This window comes from Limanda limanda, chromosome 18 (assembly GCF_963576545.1).
Source record: "Limanda limanda chromosome 18, fLimLim1.1, whole genome shotgun sequence".
Lineage (NCBI taxonomy): Eukaryota > Metazoa > Chordata > Actinopteri > Pleuronectiformes > Pleuronectidae > Limanda > Limanda limanda.
Genome location: NC_083653.1, coordinates 8528393 through 8541008, shown reverse-complemented (window position 1 = coordinate 8541008; position 12616 = coordinate 8528393). Strand labels below are relative to the sequence as shown.

Genomic DNA, 12616 nt, shown 5'->3' with positions numbered 1-12616 from the left:
TGTCTTGTTCCTCGTTGTTCAGGTGGGATTGTAGAAATTGCCACGACAGGACATTTTGGGGTACTTTGGGACCTTTGGGCTGGTCCTGACTCTTTTCATGGGGCTGTTTAAGAGGTTAGACTTGGTTTAAGGGTTAGAATCCGGTTTAGGTCAGGGTTAACCAGAACCAAGAAGAGACTAGTCCAGTTCTAGCAGCTCTGCAGTGGCGGCCTGATACAAACAGGATTGACTTTCAGCTTCTCCTCCTGAGATCCTTTTTATTTCCCTTTCTTTTCATAATTTGAACATGCTTTTTTTTATGTCTTAAAATGTATTATTTGAATGTCACTTGTATTGCATGTAAATAACTTTGAGCTGATATACAAATAAAGTGTATTATTATGATTATGATATAGTTTGGTTTATTTAATTGGGATTAAGGTTTGACTGTAGTAAGAGACTGTAGAGGGACAATAACATAAGTCTATTAGAATAAAGGTGAGAGTTGAGTTGGTCAAGGTTAAAGTTGATGAACGGAAGTCAAAGTAAAGTCCTATCGAGGATGACTGGGCCAAACCAACCAAGTATCATCTTCCACTTTTGCTTCTCTTCTTCTTCTTCTTCTTCTTCATCTTCTCCATCTTCTTCTTCTTCTCTCTTCCTTTAGACGTGTCCCTGGATCACGTCCTCTCCACGCCCCCCCCCCCCGCCCCCCCCCCTTCCACCCCACCATGAGAAAGTGCCACATGACCTGTCAAGTAGGAAGTGGAGCTCTCACCACCACCAACACATCAAGCAGCAGCAGCACCGAGAGGAGACCGAAGACTGAAGACCCTTTCCCCCGGTGCCACTCTCGACTACCCCCCCACCCGGACACACACACACAGACACACACACGGACACACACACAGGTTTCCAGGCAGAGCAGCGATCTCCTCCGCAGTCATGTCCGTGAAGCTGCTGCTTTTCGCCGCAGTCGTGGCTCTCTCTGTCGCACCAGCCCCGGCGGCGGACTCCGGTAAGTTCACCGACCCTTCTCCTCCTTCTCTCCCCGGTCCAGGAGCCGTGCTAAGCGGCTAGCCCCAGGGGAGACACCGCCGACCGCACCGGTGTTTACTTCCCTGTCGCCTCCCGCCTCCATTTTTCGGCCACGACAGAAACAATCAGACGTGTCTCTTCCTCGTTGGACAGTTGTCGTCTCCCTCCCTTCTTATTTGTGTATTTATTTGAGCTTTCACAATCGATAACACGACTTGACAGTTTTGCCTCCACGCTGGACACTGGCTCTCAAGTTGTGAGGGACCAGCTAACGCGTTAGCCGCCTAGCATGTACAGCACAGGGTCCTAAACTCACATTGTGTAGCTGCTGTGTGTTGTGTAATGTCTGCTGTGTTTTGTGTTTTGTGTGTTTGTGTGTGTCCGATCCAGTAGATCAGGTAGCACAGACCAGATCAACTTGTTATGCAACAGCCTCCATATGACACACGCCTAACCCTGGGTTGTGTTATTTTAATATACAGCCTATGGTTGTTCCAATCCACGACCCTGGGTCATCATGTGTCGTATGAGGACAGATTTCACTTTGCCTTCGTATGTTAGACAGCAGCCTCTGGAAAATCGACTTTCGTTTTCTTACCACATGCAGGAATTTACCCCTCCACACACACACACACCCCCAACTCTGCATTAATCTAATCCATGTCTCCTCTTTGCAGATCCATGTTCCAGCCTCCTGACATGTGCTACGTGCACACCCTCTCCAGACTGTCTCTGGGTCAACTGCACAACAACACGTGAGTATCTGTGGTAAATGTGTGAGTTGTGGACGGAGGGGCACAGGTTGCTCTTTGTGAGCCAATTGTCCAGAAAGGCCGAGCTGCTTGGAGACATGATTCGTGGGTATGGAGGGAATGTATGGCAGTGGATGATGACTCTTAGGTGATGTTATCTACATTTTCCGAAAACCCCTGAAAGGACGCATCTGTGCCGCAGTCGTCTGGCAACGCGGACCGGCTCTGTGGATCTGGACAGGCTGGTGTGGGAGTAGATTATTATCTCCTTTTGTTTATTAGTTAGCAGGAACCCAGTACATTTAGGTGTTGATCCATTTTCTCAGTTTTTTTTCTTTAACATTGGGAGATACTGTACTTTTGACGTTTTTACAGATTTCACAGGAAATAATTATTTGATCTTGATGGGAAAAATAGGGACTGATGTTTATGAGCATGTGCATTTTGGTTCAGATCCAAATAAAAATCAGCAGCATCTATCACATGAACAAAACAGTGGGGATGATTTCTCATCAGGAACTTTTAGTTTTTTTGTTTTGTCTGCGCTCTTCTTAACGGTTTAAAGTATCAATCAATGTTTTCCAATATTTCCATTAAGATAAACTGACTTCGTAGGGTGAGGGGTTTAGTTTGGGAGATTCAACACTTATAATAGATATATAATTCATTGTAATGTCGATGACGCAAAGCTAGTTTGTCGTATTTTTTGAACATTTAAGTCTTATGTCTGATTGTGGTATTTTTCAGCCCTTTGATTACGTCTCTGTGTGGCCATTCTGTAATTTCATTATGTTAATGGGAATATCTGTCAAAACATAAGTTCTCTGGATATGAGAAAGCTCTCACACATTACTACAGATGGAGAAATATGCTGCCGTGGTAGTTTTCATAAATTTGAAGTGTCTGCTGTTTGTGATCAGAAATGTGCATATATTCGATAAAAGGCATTGCCATTTCAAATCTATGGCAGATTGTTTCCTGTGTCAACTGCTCTCTATTCACCGCATGCGATGCGACCCCTATGGTCAGTGTTGTTTTTAAGTAGGTCAAGAGGCGTGGGTGTTAACGTGTTGTTCTCAGGGATTGGAAATCATGTCACAAGTTTAGTAGATAAACGGATAAGTCAACATTGTTTTATCTGCAGGTCTGTCACAGGTTCACTTGGGTTAAATCTGAGCTTTGTCACCCAAGATCACTCAGCAGTTATTAATACAATTGAGAGATAAACCTGTGTGCTCATTGGGTTGACACCTTCAAGACACTGAAACCTGCGACTTGAAGGTGAAAGTAGGTTGACATTTGTCTCAGTTCAGTATGAAACACACTCGGGTCTTGTGTGATCATGAAGAAGATGAGTTTGAGAGGATGTGTGGCAGGAAGCCTGCAATATCATCACACCAGGCAACAGAGGGAAGGAGAGGAAACTGTGTGCAGATAGGAAGGCAGATTAGTTTCACATGCCTTGTTATTCTCATAATTTATGCCTCGGGTGAAGTCTAAGACAAGGGTGAGCTTAGTGGTCATTAAACCTGGAGAAGTACAGATCATGGAACCTGTGTGGTCTCAACTGTTACAAGTTGATTAATCCAAAATCAGTTCCTGGATCAGTTTACAACTCCAGCACAAGTTGTTCTACATCTCATTGGAGTGGACCTGTTTGACAACTTCACCAGTGAGAAGCTTTGATTCCTTTCAGGACAAGGCTGCGTTGAGATTTGATGACCCCCCCCCCCCCTCCCTTCCGGCTTTGTCATCTGATGAGTCTAATGATTCATTAAATGGTTGAACAGGACAGACAACATGGCAATTATTTACGTCTTCTCTGAGCCAAGAGCGATGTAATGGTTAAGCTCATTGTACTTCAGAAGGAAATGAAATCCCCCACCCACAGAAATAAAAAAATATCTCAAGATCGGTTCTCCTACTGAGATTATTATCATTTGATAGCTTTCGATCTGTATATTCTATACACATGTTGTTGATTTTCTTCAAAAGATTTGATGAGCAGTTTTAAGATTTTTACTTATCAAGGATTAGTAGTTTTTTTTTTAAGTGTCTACATGTTGAAAAGTTAGATGTCTCTACTGCTGGCTTCCCAAAGACTCTCAGGGCAATTACACACAAGGACAAACAAGTCACACCACCCTTACCACACAGGATACAGGCGGTCGCTATAGTGCGGATCACCACTGACTGCTTTCCTCAGACACACACACACACACACAAACACGTACACACACACACACACACACACATGTAAGACTACAGCAACAGCCTTTCACAAGCTCAAGAATAGATCCACTATTCAATGTGAAATGGCTCAAACCGAAACAGTTGGCTCTGGCCAGTTGAGATGCTCCTTGCCGAAGCACAGCGTATTTGTGATTACCAGATTTATCTTTGGTTTAGGAAATTTGTGTAAACAAGCCTGTGGCGTCGCAGCCTGTTGCTTAGACGCTCAACAAACCTGACACGTTTACACACAAGGTCCGTCGTACTGGACACACTGTGGTTTGTGACAAAGCTTGTGGAGCCCTGAGGGGGTTTTCTGGGGTAAATTGAGCCCTTCAGGCGTTTCACTGGCACCACCGACTTGGAGCCGTGGACATGCCTCGTGTTGATGATGATGTCACCAGCTTGGGAAAGGCTGAGAGCCGGTCCTACCTTTCACAGCTGCCTGCAAGATAACAGACCTCTGACCCATCGGAGAGTGGAAAAAAATAATTCCTCACAGTTTGAACATACAGTACGTGGATGTCAGAAAGAAGGGTTGTATTTATATAGGTGACTTTAACACAGGCAACACTGTCAGATTTACTTTTTCTTACTTTACTTTCCCTTCATGAGTTAAACATGTCTAAGGACATTGATGATATGTGCTATGTGATATGATTTCTCTTCCTGCTAAATGGGAAATGGTGAAAACTCATGTATAACTTATATAAAAACAGGGAGAAGCTGTTCCATCAGAGAGAAACCAGTATGACAAGTCAGATAATAGTAATAATAATCATAAACTTTATCTATACATCAATTGTCAAAACACGGTTACAAAGTGGTGGAAACTGGATTAACAGATTTCAGGGCTGAGGCAAATAAGATCAGGGGATAACATATATAGAGTAACAAAACATTAATATACAGCATCAAAACAATAACAATAAAACAATAAATCAGACAAGGCATGTAGGTAATAAACTAGTGTACTATAATTATTAAAATACTTTTTACTTTTCAAGATATATTTTAAGAATTGATTTAAAAGATGTTTCAAGCCAAGGGCAGGGATTTAACAGTGACAGGAGTAGTAGCCAATAAACATTAAAAAAAAATCTTCTCAAGGCCACTGCACAAAGATACACAACCTGATACTAGGACCATAAAAGAAATCCCTCTGAGCTGTGGAAAGTGTGGGCCAGTCATTTTTGACCCTATTTGGAGACGACAGAAAGACGTTTTCCACAATGGCTGCAGTGAAGTTGATGTCGGTGTGTCTGTAATTTATGAGCGGCCATCTGGCTGGAGTCGTAAGGTGTGGTCTGAATTATCATACAACAGGAAGGGAAGGCCTTTTTACAGCACCAGGTGCACCTCACTGAGTGGATTCTGCTCCCTTTATGGTGTATTTGAGATGATAGTGCCCCTGAATACTCAGAGAGATGTTTTAAATCAACACAAGGAAGAGGTCAACGTCCTCCTTCCTCTGTTGCCAGATTAAACCAATAATTCTGAGAAAGGGTCTTTTCACTTTTAGGTTCAATACCTGTATAACAACATTCCACAGAAGCCTGAGACCAGTGAAGACAAAGATGTGTTTACCGTCTTCTCGTTGCGATGTCCTTGTCCAGAAAGAACTGGATTCTGATGATTTTGACGAGTCCTGGAATGAATGAGGTTAAAAAAGGCCTTTGTCTAAAGAAGAAGACATCTGTTAAAAGCAAATAACTTTCCAAATACTAATGTTCCTCAACCTAAAGACATTCAGTTCCAAGAAAAAAGCATCAAATCCAGAAATCTCTTTTCTACTTTATTTTCTGTTAATTTTTTTAATTGAAAAATTACATAAATTACACAATTTCGAGTTTGAATGATCATTTTTTCCAGTTAAAACAAATGTACCCGTGTGGATGTCTATAGTAGCGATTGCAATACAATGTAGGGACAGTTGATTCAAGCTTGCATTGCATAACAGCAGTAAAGTAAATATGTTATAGCTGGGTGCGAAAATACTCTATAGTCACAAGGCGCTGCCATGTCATGAATCATGAGATCTACACTGTGACACACGCCCAGTTGTTCCACTGGAAGAAAAATAAACTGACATAACTAGTTGGTCATTTAATCTCACTATAGTAAATTCATATATCTGTAAATTGCAAAAAAAGTTTTTTAGATGAATTAGAGAAATTTATATCATTGCTACATCTCGACTTCCTCTGTTTGTGTATTTGGGACTGGCACGACTCCACCGCAGGGCAAAGTCCCTTCCTGCTGTGGTTAATTAGTATACAGATTATAAAAAACAACATCCTACAAAGATGATCAAACTATGAGTCAGCACACCAGCAAAATGCAGTAGTGTCATGTAATCTCTTACATTTTCCTCAAGAACAACTTGAATGCAGTACAATAATTCAGTATTTTAATTATTTTATGCTAAGAGAATAAAACCAAGCGTTTCAAACAGAGACTGAAAAGAGGAGCTGCAGCAATGTATGAGTAAAATTGTGTTTTCCGGACTTTTCAAGTCAGAACCCAAATTAAAATGATGAACCTGAACATGACCATGAAATGAATCTTTTGTCTGTTTCAGCATTTTTTGGCTGTCTCAATGCAACCAATGTGACAGCAGACTGCTCCAACGCTACCTGCGGAGGTAAGTCTAACAGCAATATTAAAGTGGGGACTTAATTTGTTTTTCATTAACAGTTCTTTTAGGCCCTGAGAGAATCCGCAGACTTCATATTTGTGGGAAAAAAACCTTAAAGAGTTTACATGTTCTGCAGATTCTCTTTGGGTCTAGCTATGCTCTAACTAAGGTGTCAGTTAACCGTCAGTTTCAGCGTTTTGGATCCGTCTTCCCTCCGTCTTCTTTGTTTGTGTCCAAGAGACATGTAACATTATTTCCCTCCTGCCTCAGTGACATGCTGAGGGGGTGTTGTGTCGTTTGTGTGCATAACCTTGATGTTTGGTTGGTGTCTCTTGCTTTGCCCCCTTACAACCTGTCTTGGTGTTGGCTCTCTGTCCAGCTGTGGAACCTTCTCCGGCACCCAAGCCTTCGACAGTCGCTCCGACAGTAACTACGACAGTCGCTCCATCTCCGACTTCTTCCCATACCCCTACAACCCCCATTACCCCTGTTGTCCCGACCACCTCTATCAGCAGCAGCACTGCTCAGCCCACCACAGGTAACCAGTGCCAGAGAACCTCTGCTACTCCCTGCTGCAGTCTGCGTCGCTCTATATACAAGGTTTTAAGTGCTTGTCAGGAGTTTTGAGATATTTATTGAAGTAATTGAATTCAGTTTATTTATTCTATAATCATCTCTCTATGTAGTATTTCAACAAATACTTTCAACAAAGGTTAGTAAATGTTTTAAGGGTTGGGTTAGGGTGTCACCCGTGAGACCAGGGTTTGATTACCCGACAAGCTGAAGGTCCTCTGAGGCGTTTTCTCCTCCTTCTCTTTATCGTGATTATTTCAGCGTCGACACAAACTGAACAGACAGTATCACAATGTTTTCATTTACTGCTACAGAAAATGGAACCGTCATTGTCACCACTCCGAGCAGTAACACTTCCATCCCCACTACATCGGCCTCTTCAAGTAAGTCTGACAGTGTGATAGTGCAAGAACGTTTTAATTCCTACCCTGTAAATGGATAGAAAACTCATCTCCGCTCTCCTTCGCTCTCACAGATGCAACCAGCCCAAGTACCACGCCGGTGTCCCCGACCCCGGCCTCACAAAAGAATGCCACCTTCGATGCCGCGAGCTTCATCGGCGGAATAGTGCTGGTGCTGGGCCTGCAGGCGGTGATCTTCTTCCTCTACAAATTCTGCAAGTCCAAGGACCGCAACTACCACACCCTTTGAAGCAGCACCACGGTTGGATCGGCAGCACCGTCCCCGTCCCCGCCAACTCGAACCTCCCGGAGAAGACGCCCCACTCGGCACGCACTCATCACACACTCACCACGGCGAACTCAAACAGTGTTTTCAAGCCGTTTTTCTTTTTCATGTTTGTGCCACTTGTGATTTCGGCCTGCATTAGTGTCGGTGTGGAGGCACCCACGCATCCCTGTATGTATGATAAATAACATCGCACCAACATGTACAGTACACAGATTCCCTATTGATATGGCATTAAGCCTTGCGCATATGGATTGCATCACGTGTTAGCTCCTACCCACCTCCATCGTGCTGTTAGTCATCCTGCCAGAGACCATATTCCAGCTGACTGAGGGAGGCTGGTGTTATTTACGGCCCCTCTCCTCACCACATGAGTCAAAAGGAGCAGCAGTAGCTTTCAGTGATGCCTGGGAGGAGGAGGAGTATTAACAGCATCCTCTCAATTTTTTTTTAATTTGAAAACACTGTTTGAGTTCACAGCTTTTCTTAAAATGTGACAATGGCGATGATTCAGTATTGCTTTCACCCTGTTGAGTCGTGGGCAGGTCCCCCCCCCCCCCCCACCCCCCTTTCATGCAGCTGTATCCTATATATGTGTTTTCATAGATGATGTAAAAGAGGTGGGGTTACTTGAAGAGGGTATAAAAAGCAACACCCAATCATCTAATATCAGGAGCATACGGCGATCCCTCTGGTAAACAGACGTATTTCGATGGACGCCTCCCCTTGGCATTTCGGAGTGCGGAGATCTCTCACCCAATAGGAGTTGTTAAAATGTCACCAACTGCCAGTGGAGCGGCACAATGCAATAAATGATGTATTAAGTTCATTTCCCAGCCATTAATCTCCCTTCTGATCCGAACTGGCATCAAATCTTACCCACGCGGAGCTGCCCCCTTGCTTTATGCGGAGTAGTCGAAAAAAGGGTGAAAATGAACGATTGTAGAATATTTCAGAAGTGTTATTAATTAATGTGTTTAAAATAGAGTGTGGGGGGGGCTTGAAGAAAATGGCGTGCACCTTTCTTGGACAGTGATTGCAGTGAAGTGCCTTTAATGTCCAGTATGACGTATAAAGAAGAGGACGAGTCTCTTCTTCCTGGCTGATGCCCCTGAGTGTTGTCGTGAGTTTTTCGGTGAGCAATGAGATCCGAAGTATCAGCAGCTGGACTGAAGAGGCTTTTATTGTTGGAAGTATAAGGTAGATGTCACCCGAAGGCCTCGATCGGACGAGATTGAAGATTTCCCCTCTGAGTAGAAGACTGTATTCAGTGCATGGTCTTCTTCCCACTGACTGTGACCTTGTAGAAGTGGATGATTATTAGATTTGAAGGTACTCTCTGGTTCCTAGCTCCTAACGCTGCGTCCCAACGTCCTCCCATCTCACTGCTCATGTGTCAGGACTCGGTTGTGTATCAAATTGTGTTTAGTGTAGAAACACGAGACCGTGAGGATATTTCGAGACGCTCTTAGAAGCTATGAATGCTTGAGTGTACCTTTTCTTTTAAACAATTTAAAAACTTGAGTTGAGGTTGAATTGTCGGGACCGTGGTTCGGTCAAATGAGCGTCGCACCTCTTGATTCCCTGACTTTGCCATAGAAGTGAGAAGGTTGCTGATGGATTGCAAAAGTGCAACATCTAAGTGGCCAGGCTCATGTCGACGTCACTTATTAGCTTTCTGCTAACAGTGATGTTTTTTCTTGTCTTTTTTTTGTCTCTCCTGTACATAGCCACATCCTGCTTATGTTTATATCCTGGGTTTCACCGTAAGGAAAAGGCTAAATGAAGGAGCGTTGATCAGAACATTTTTGCTTGTGCCAGCTCGTCAGTGTCAAGAATATTTTTGTTTCATTATTGCATGCTGAATGCTTGGAGTTGTGACCCCCCCCCCCCCCTCACATTTGCATATGCTCTTAAGGGGTTGGACACACTTTGAAAACCACTCTGATTATTTGTGATTTGCCAATATGCTAGTTTAAAAGAATACCTTGGAACCGTGTGCATTAAGCCAAAGTCCTCAGTTTTGGCATGGTGGAGTTTAAACATTGCACTGACGAGCTTTGTTTTGGAACGTTGTCTGTGGAAATGTTTTTCGTGGTTCAACCAAAAAAAAAAAACAAAAAAAAAAAAAATCTGTATAAATACTCATTCTTGAATAGGAACTAGATAATGGCTGAATAGTTTTGTATTATAATGAGGAATTCTAAATTAATGACAGCAGATTTGTTTTCCTGTTTCCTGCATAATTTAGGGTTACGTGTTTTCTGCTGCTCACCATTGACACGCCTTTTAACCTACGGTCACCTGGTGGCATTTAGGCTACAGCCCAAAGACCCATGTATGAGAAGAGCAGGCTACAAAGTTTTGCCTTAGCTGCACCCAGCATCATCACCCCTGCATGAGGAGTCCCCTGCGCCCCCAAAACGTGATGTTTGAGTTTAATGAAAAGCCATTGAGTGACCACTAACTCCAGTCACCGTGCTCTTTGCTTTCGACATGGTAGCTGCATTCCTCGGCGTCACAGCGTCACATGTTGACATTATTGTGGTGTTTCAAAACACGTTTGTCATCCATGGAAACCAATAGACGTCCATTGTGCTGCCTCCGTGGAGCAGCTTCCTCCTACAAGTCACTCAGTCCTTGCACCTCTTAAGGAAAAGTGCCTTATTCAGTTGATATCCATATACAGTGTAGTTGTAAAGTGATTATACCACACCTATAAAATACCAATGGGACTCAGCACTTTCAGACCCCTGTGAAGTGGTTTTCTGTGTCGTATTCTGCTTGTTTGTGTCTCGTCACGCTCGGCCTTAAACTCCTTGATCAAATCCGCCGAGCATTCACTGGTGACGAGCTGTCTGGGAAGTTATCAGGTTGAAAAGTGAAGACTTGTCAGATGTTTGACTCAAACCATAAAAGATTAATATCAAATTGATGTGATCGGCTATTGTTTGGCATAGGTTTCCTGTCACATGATAACTTGAACTCCACTCTGGATGTACCTTTCAATTATCACATTGAATGTCAAATTCTTCTTGGTCATGGAGGGCTCTCCTATCGGTTTTCAGTCTCGCAGTGTTTGTTTCCAAGAGCGACCAGTAAAAGGCTTTTTTGATTCCCTCCTTTTGCATTGTGCCTTTATTTTTATGTAGTGCCGTATGTTTTTATTTTTACTTTTATTTTAATAGGCCATCATTCTTGTAGGTACGAATTTTCCTGCTTTGCTCCAAACCCACTTTAACAGACACACATACACACACACAATATGTAGACACTCGCAGGTGCCACATTGCCTCCAGAATTTTGTTGTGCCTGTTTTGCACCCTTCTTTTACCCTTTTTTTTTGTTGTTTCTGGCTTTGTTTTCTTGTGTTGCCTTTAGTTTCACAATGTTAAATCAATAAAGTTTGAATATTGTTAAACAAATGACTGCATTCACCTTTTATTTAACAGCAGTGTCAACTTTCCAGGAGCTGGTAATTTACATGACAAATCACAAGTGGAACAAACAGCCGGGTCTCCGCGTAAAGGCTCCATCACCATGGTTACAATTGAACATCTAGTTGCCCGGACAACAGAAGGTATCAAGTTCAGGCTTTGCTTTGTCTTGCTCTGTGTTTGTAGTGAGGTCAACAGGTTCTCCCACTAAAAGATACATTTCATACCAGTATAAACATGTATATTCATCCCAAACCCCATCACTCCTTACCCACAGCATCTTAAACTAGTAATGGATCTATTATTGTCATATATCATATTTAGTTTTCGACGCCTTTGCACAGAATCCGACTGGATGTTTATGTTAAGCTGATCAAACCCTTGCATTGCAAATGTTATGTGTTCAATGAATAGGAATGGCCCCAGTAACAGTTCCACTATCAGATCACCATTACTCATGTATTGATGTGTCAGTAGTTACTGTTGTACTGTTGTTTTCATACAGGACTGCAACCACTTATTTTTGGTTATTGATTATGGATTAATCTGCTGATTTTCTTTATTAATGGTTTGGTTTTTGAAACATGATGATTTTGAGAGAAATTCACACTCACCAAGATGTCAAAGTGAAACCTTCGAATATCTTGTCCAACCTCCAGTCTCATAAGTTTATAATGATCAAAACAGCTTTTTCCCAATAATTCACTATTATCTGAAAAAGCTCTTGAGCTACAATTTTTTTTGTCGTTAAACCTCTTGCATCCTGTTTTAGAAATTCTTGATAAGTTTTCATTTTTGGACTGTTAACGTTTCACTGTAGCTGTTAATGTAGTGGAGTAGAAATATTAAGTGTAATGAAATTTAAAAAAAACTTAAGTTCAAGTACATTAAACTTACAGTACAGAACTTGTGTTAAACTACTGACTGGTGAAGTTGGTTTCATATTTACCTGAGTCGTGTCTTATCTAACTTCCAACAACATTCCAGCTTTAATGTTTGTTTGACTCTTTAACATGATCTGTTTTTCCTTTGTCTCATGCCCTTGTATCTGATTGTGTTATTTTATATGTTTGGAGTCTCTTGAATTTTTTTTTAAAGGTATAACCAGATTCCTTTTGACATATTTTGTATATTTTTCTTGTGAATTACTTGACCCAATCCTAGAAGCAACTTCTCACAGCTCATACCTACAAGGCCATGATATCTGTTGCAGGGTTACCAATAGACATGCTTGATTTGAGGCCTCACAACTCAAAACAAGTTCATGGAGACACTAGTGC

The 12616-nt window shown here is 42.2% G+C and overlaps 1 protein-coding gene across 1 annotated transcript; it reads left to right on the top strand.

Moving 5' to 3' along the window:
- The first annotated feature begins 738 nt into the window (after nucleotides 1-738).
- cd164 (CD164 molecule, sialomucin) lies at nucleotides 739-11324 on the top strand. The gene is made up of 6 exons (XM_061090998.1): nucleotides 739-997; nucleotides 1695-1772; nucleotides 6583-6645; nucleotides 7019-7177; nucleotides 7527-7595; nucleotides 7688-11324. Exons 1-6 carry the CDS (start codon nucleotides 925-927, stop codon nucleotides 7861-7863), a joined length of 618 nt encoding a protein of 205 aa, XP_060946981.1. The 5' UTR covers nucleotides 739-924; the 3' UTR covers nucleotides 7864-11324.
- Nucleotides 11325-12616: the final 1292 nt, after the last annotated feature.

What these genes read in the sequence shown, in the direction of transcription:
- cd164 (XM_061090998.1), top strand. Translation starts at nt 925, where the DNA reads ATGTCCGTGAAGCTGCTGCTTTTCGCCGCAGTCGTGGCTCTCTCTGTC. An exon ending in AGCCCCGGCGGCGGACTCCG is followed by an intron (nt 998 to 1,694) that starts GTAAGTTCACCG and finishes TCCTCTTTGCAG; the next exon opens with ATCCATGTTCCAGCCTCCTG. An exon ending in CACTGCTCAGCCCACCACAG is followed by an intron (nt 7,178 to 7,526) that starts GTAACCAGTGCC and finishes TTACTGCTACAG; the next exon opens with AAAATGGAACCGTCATTGTC.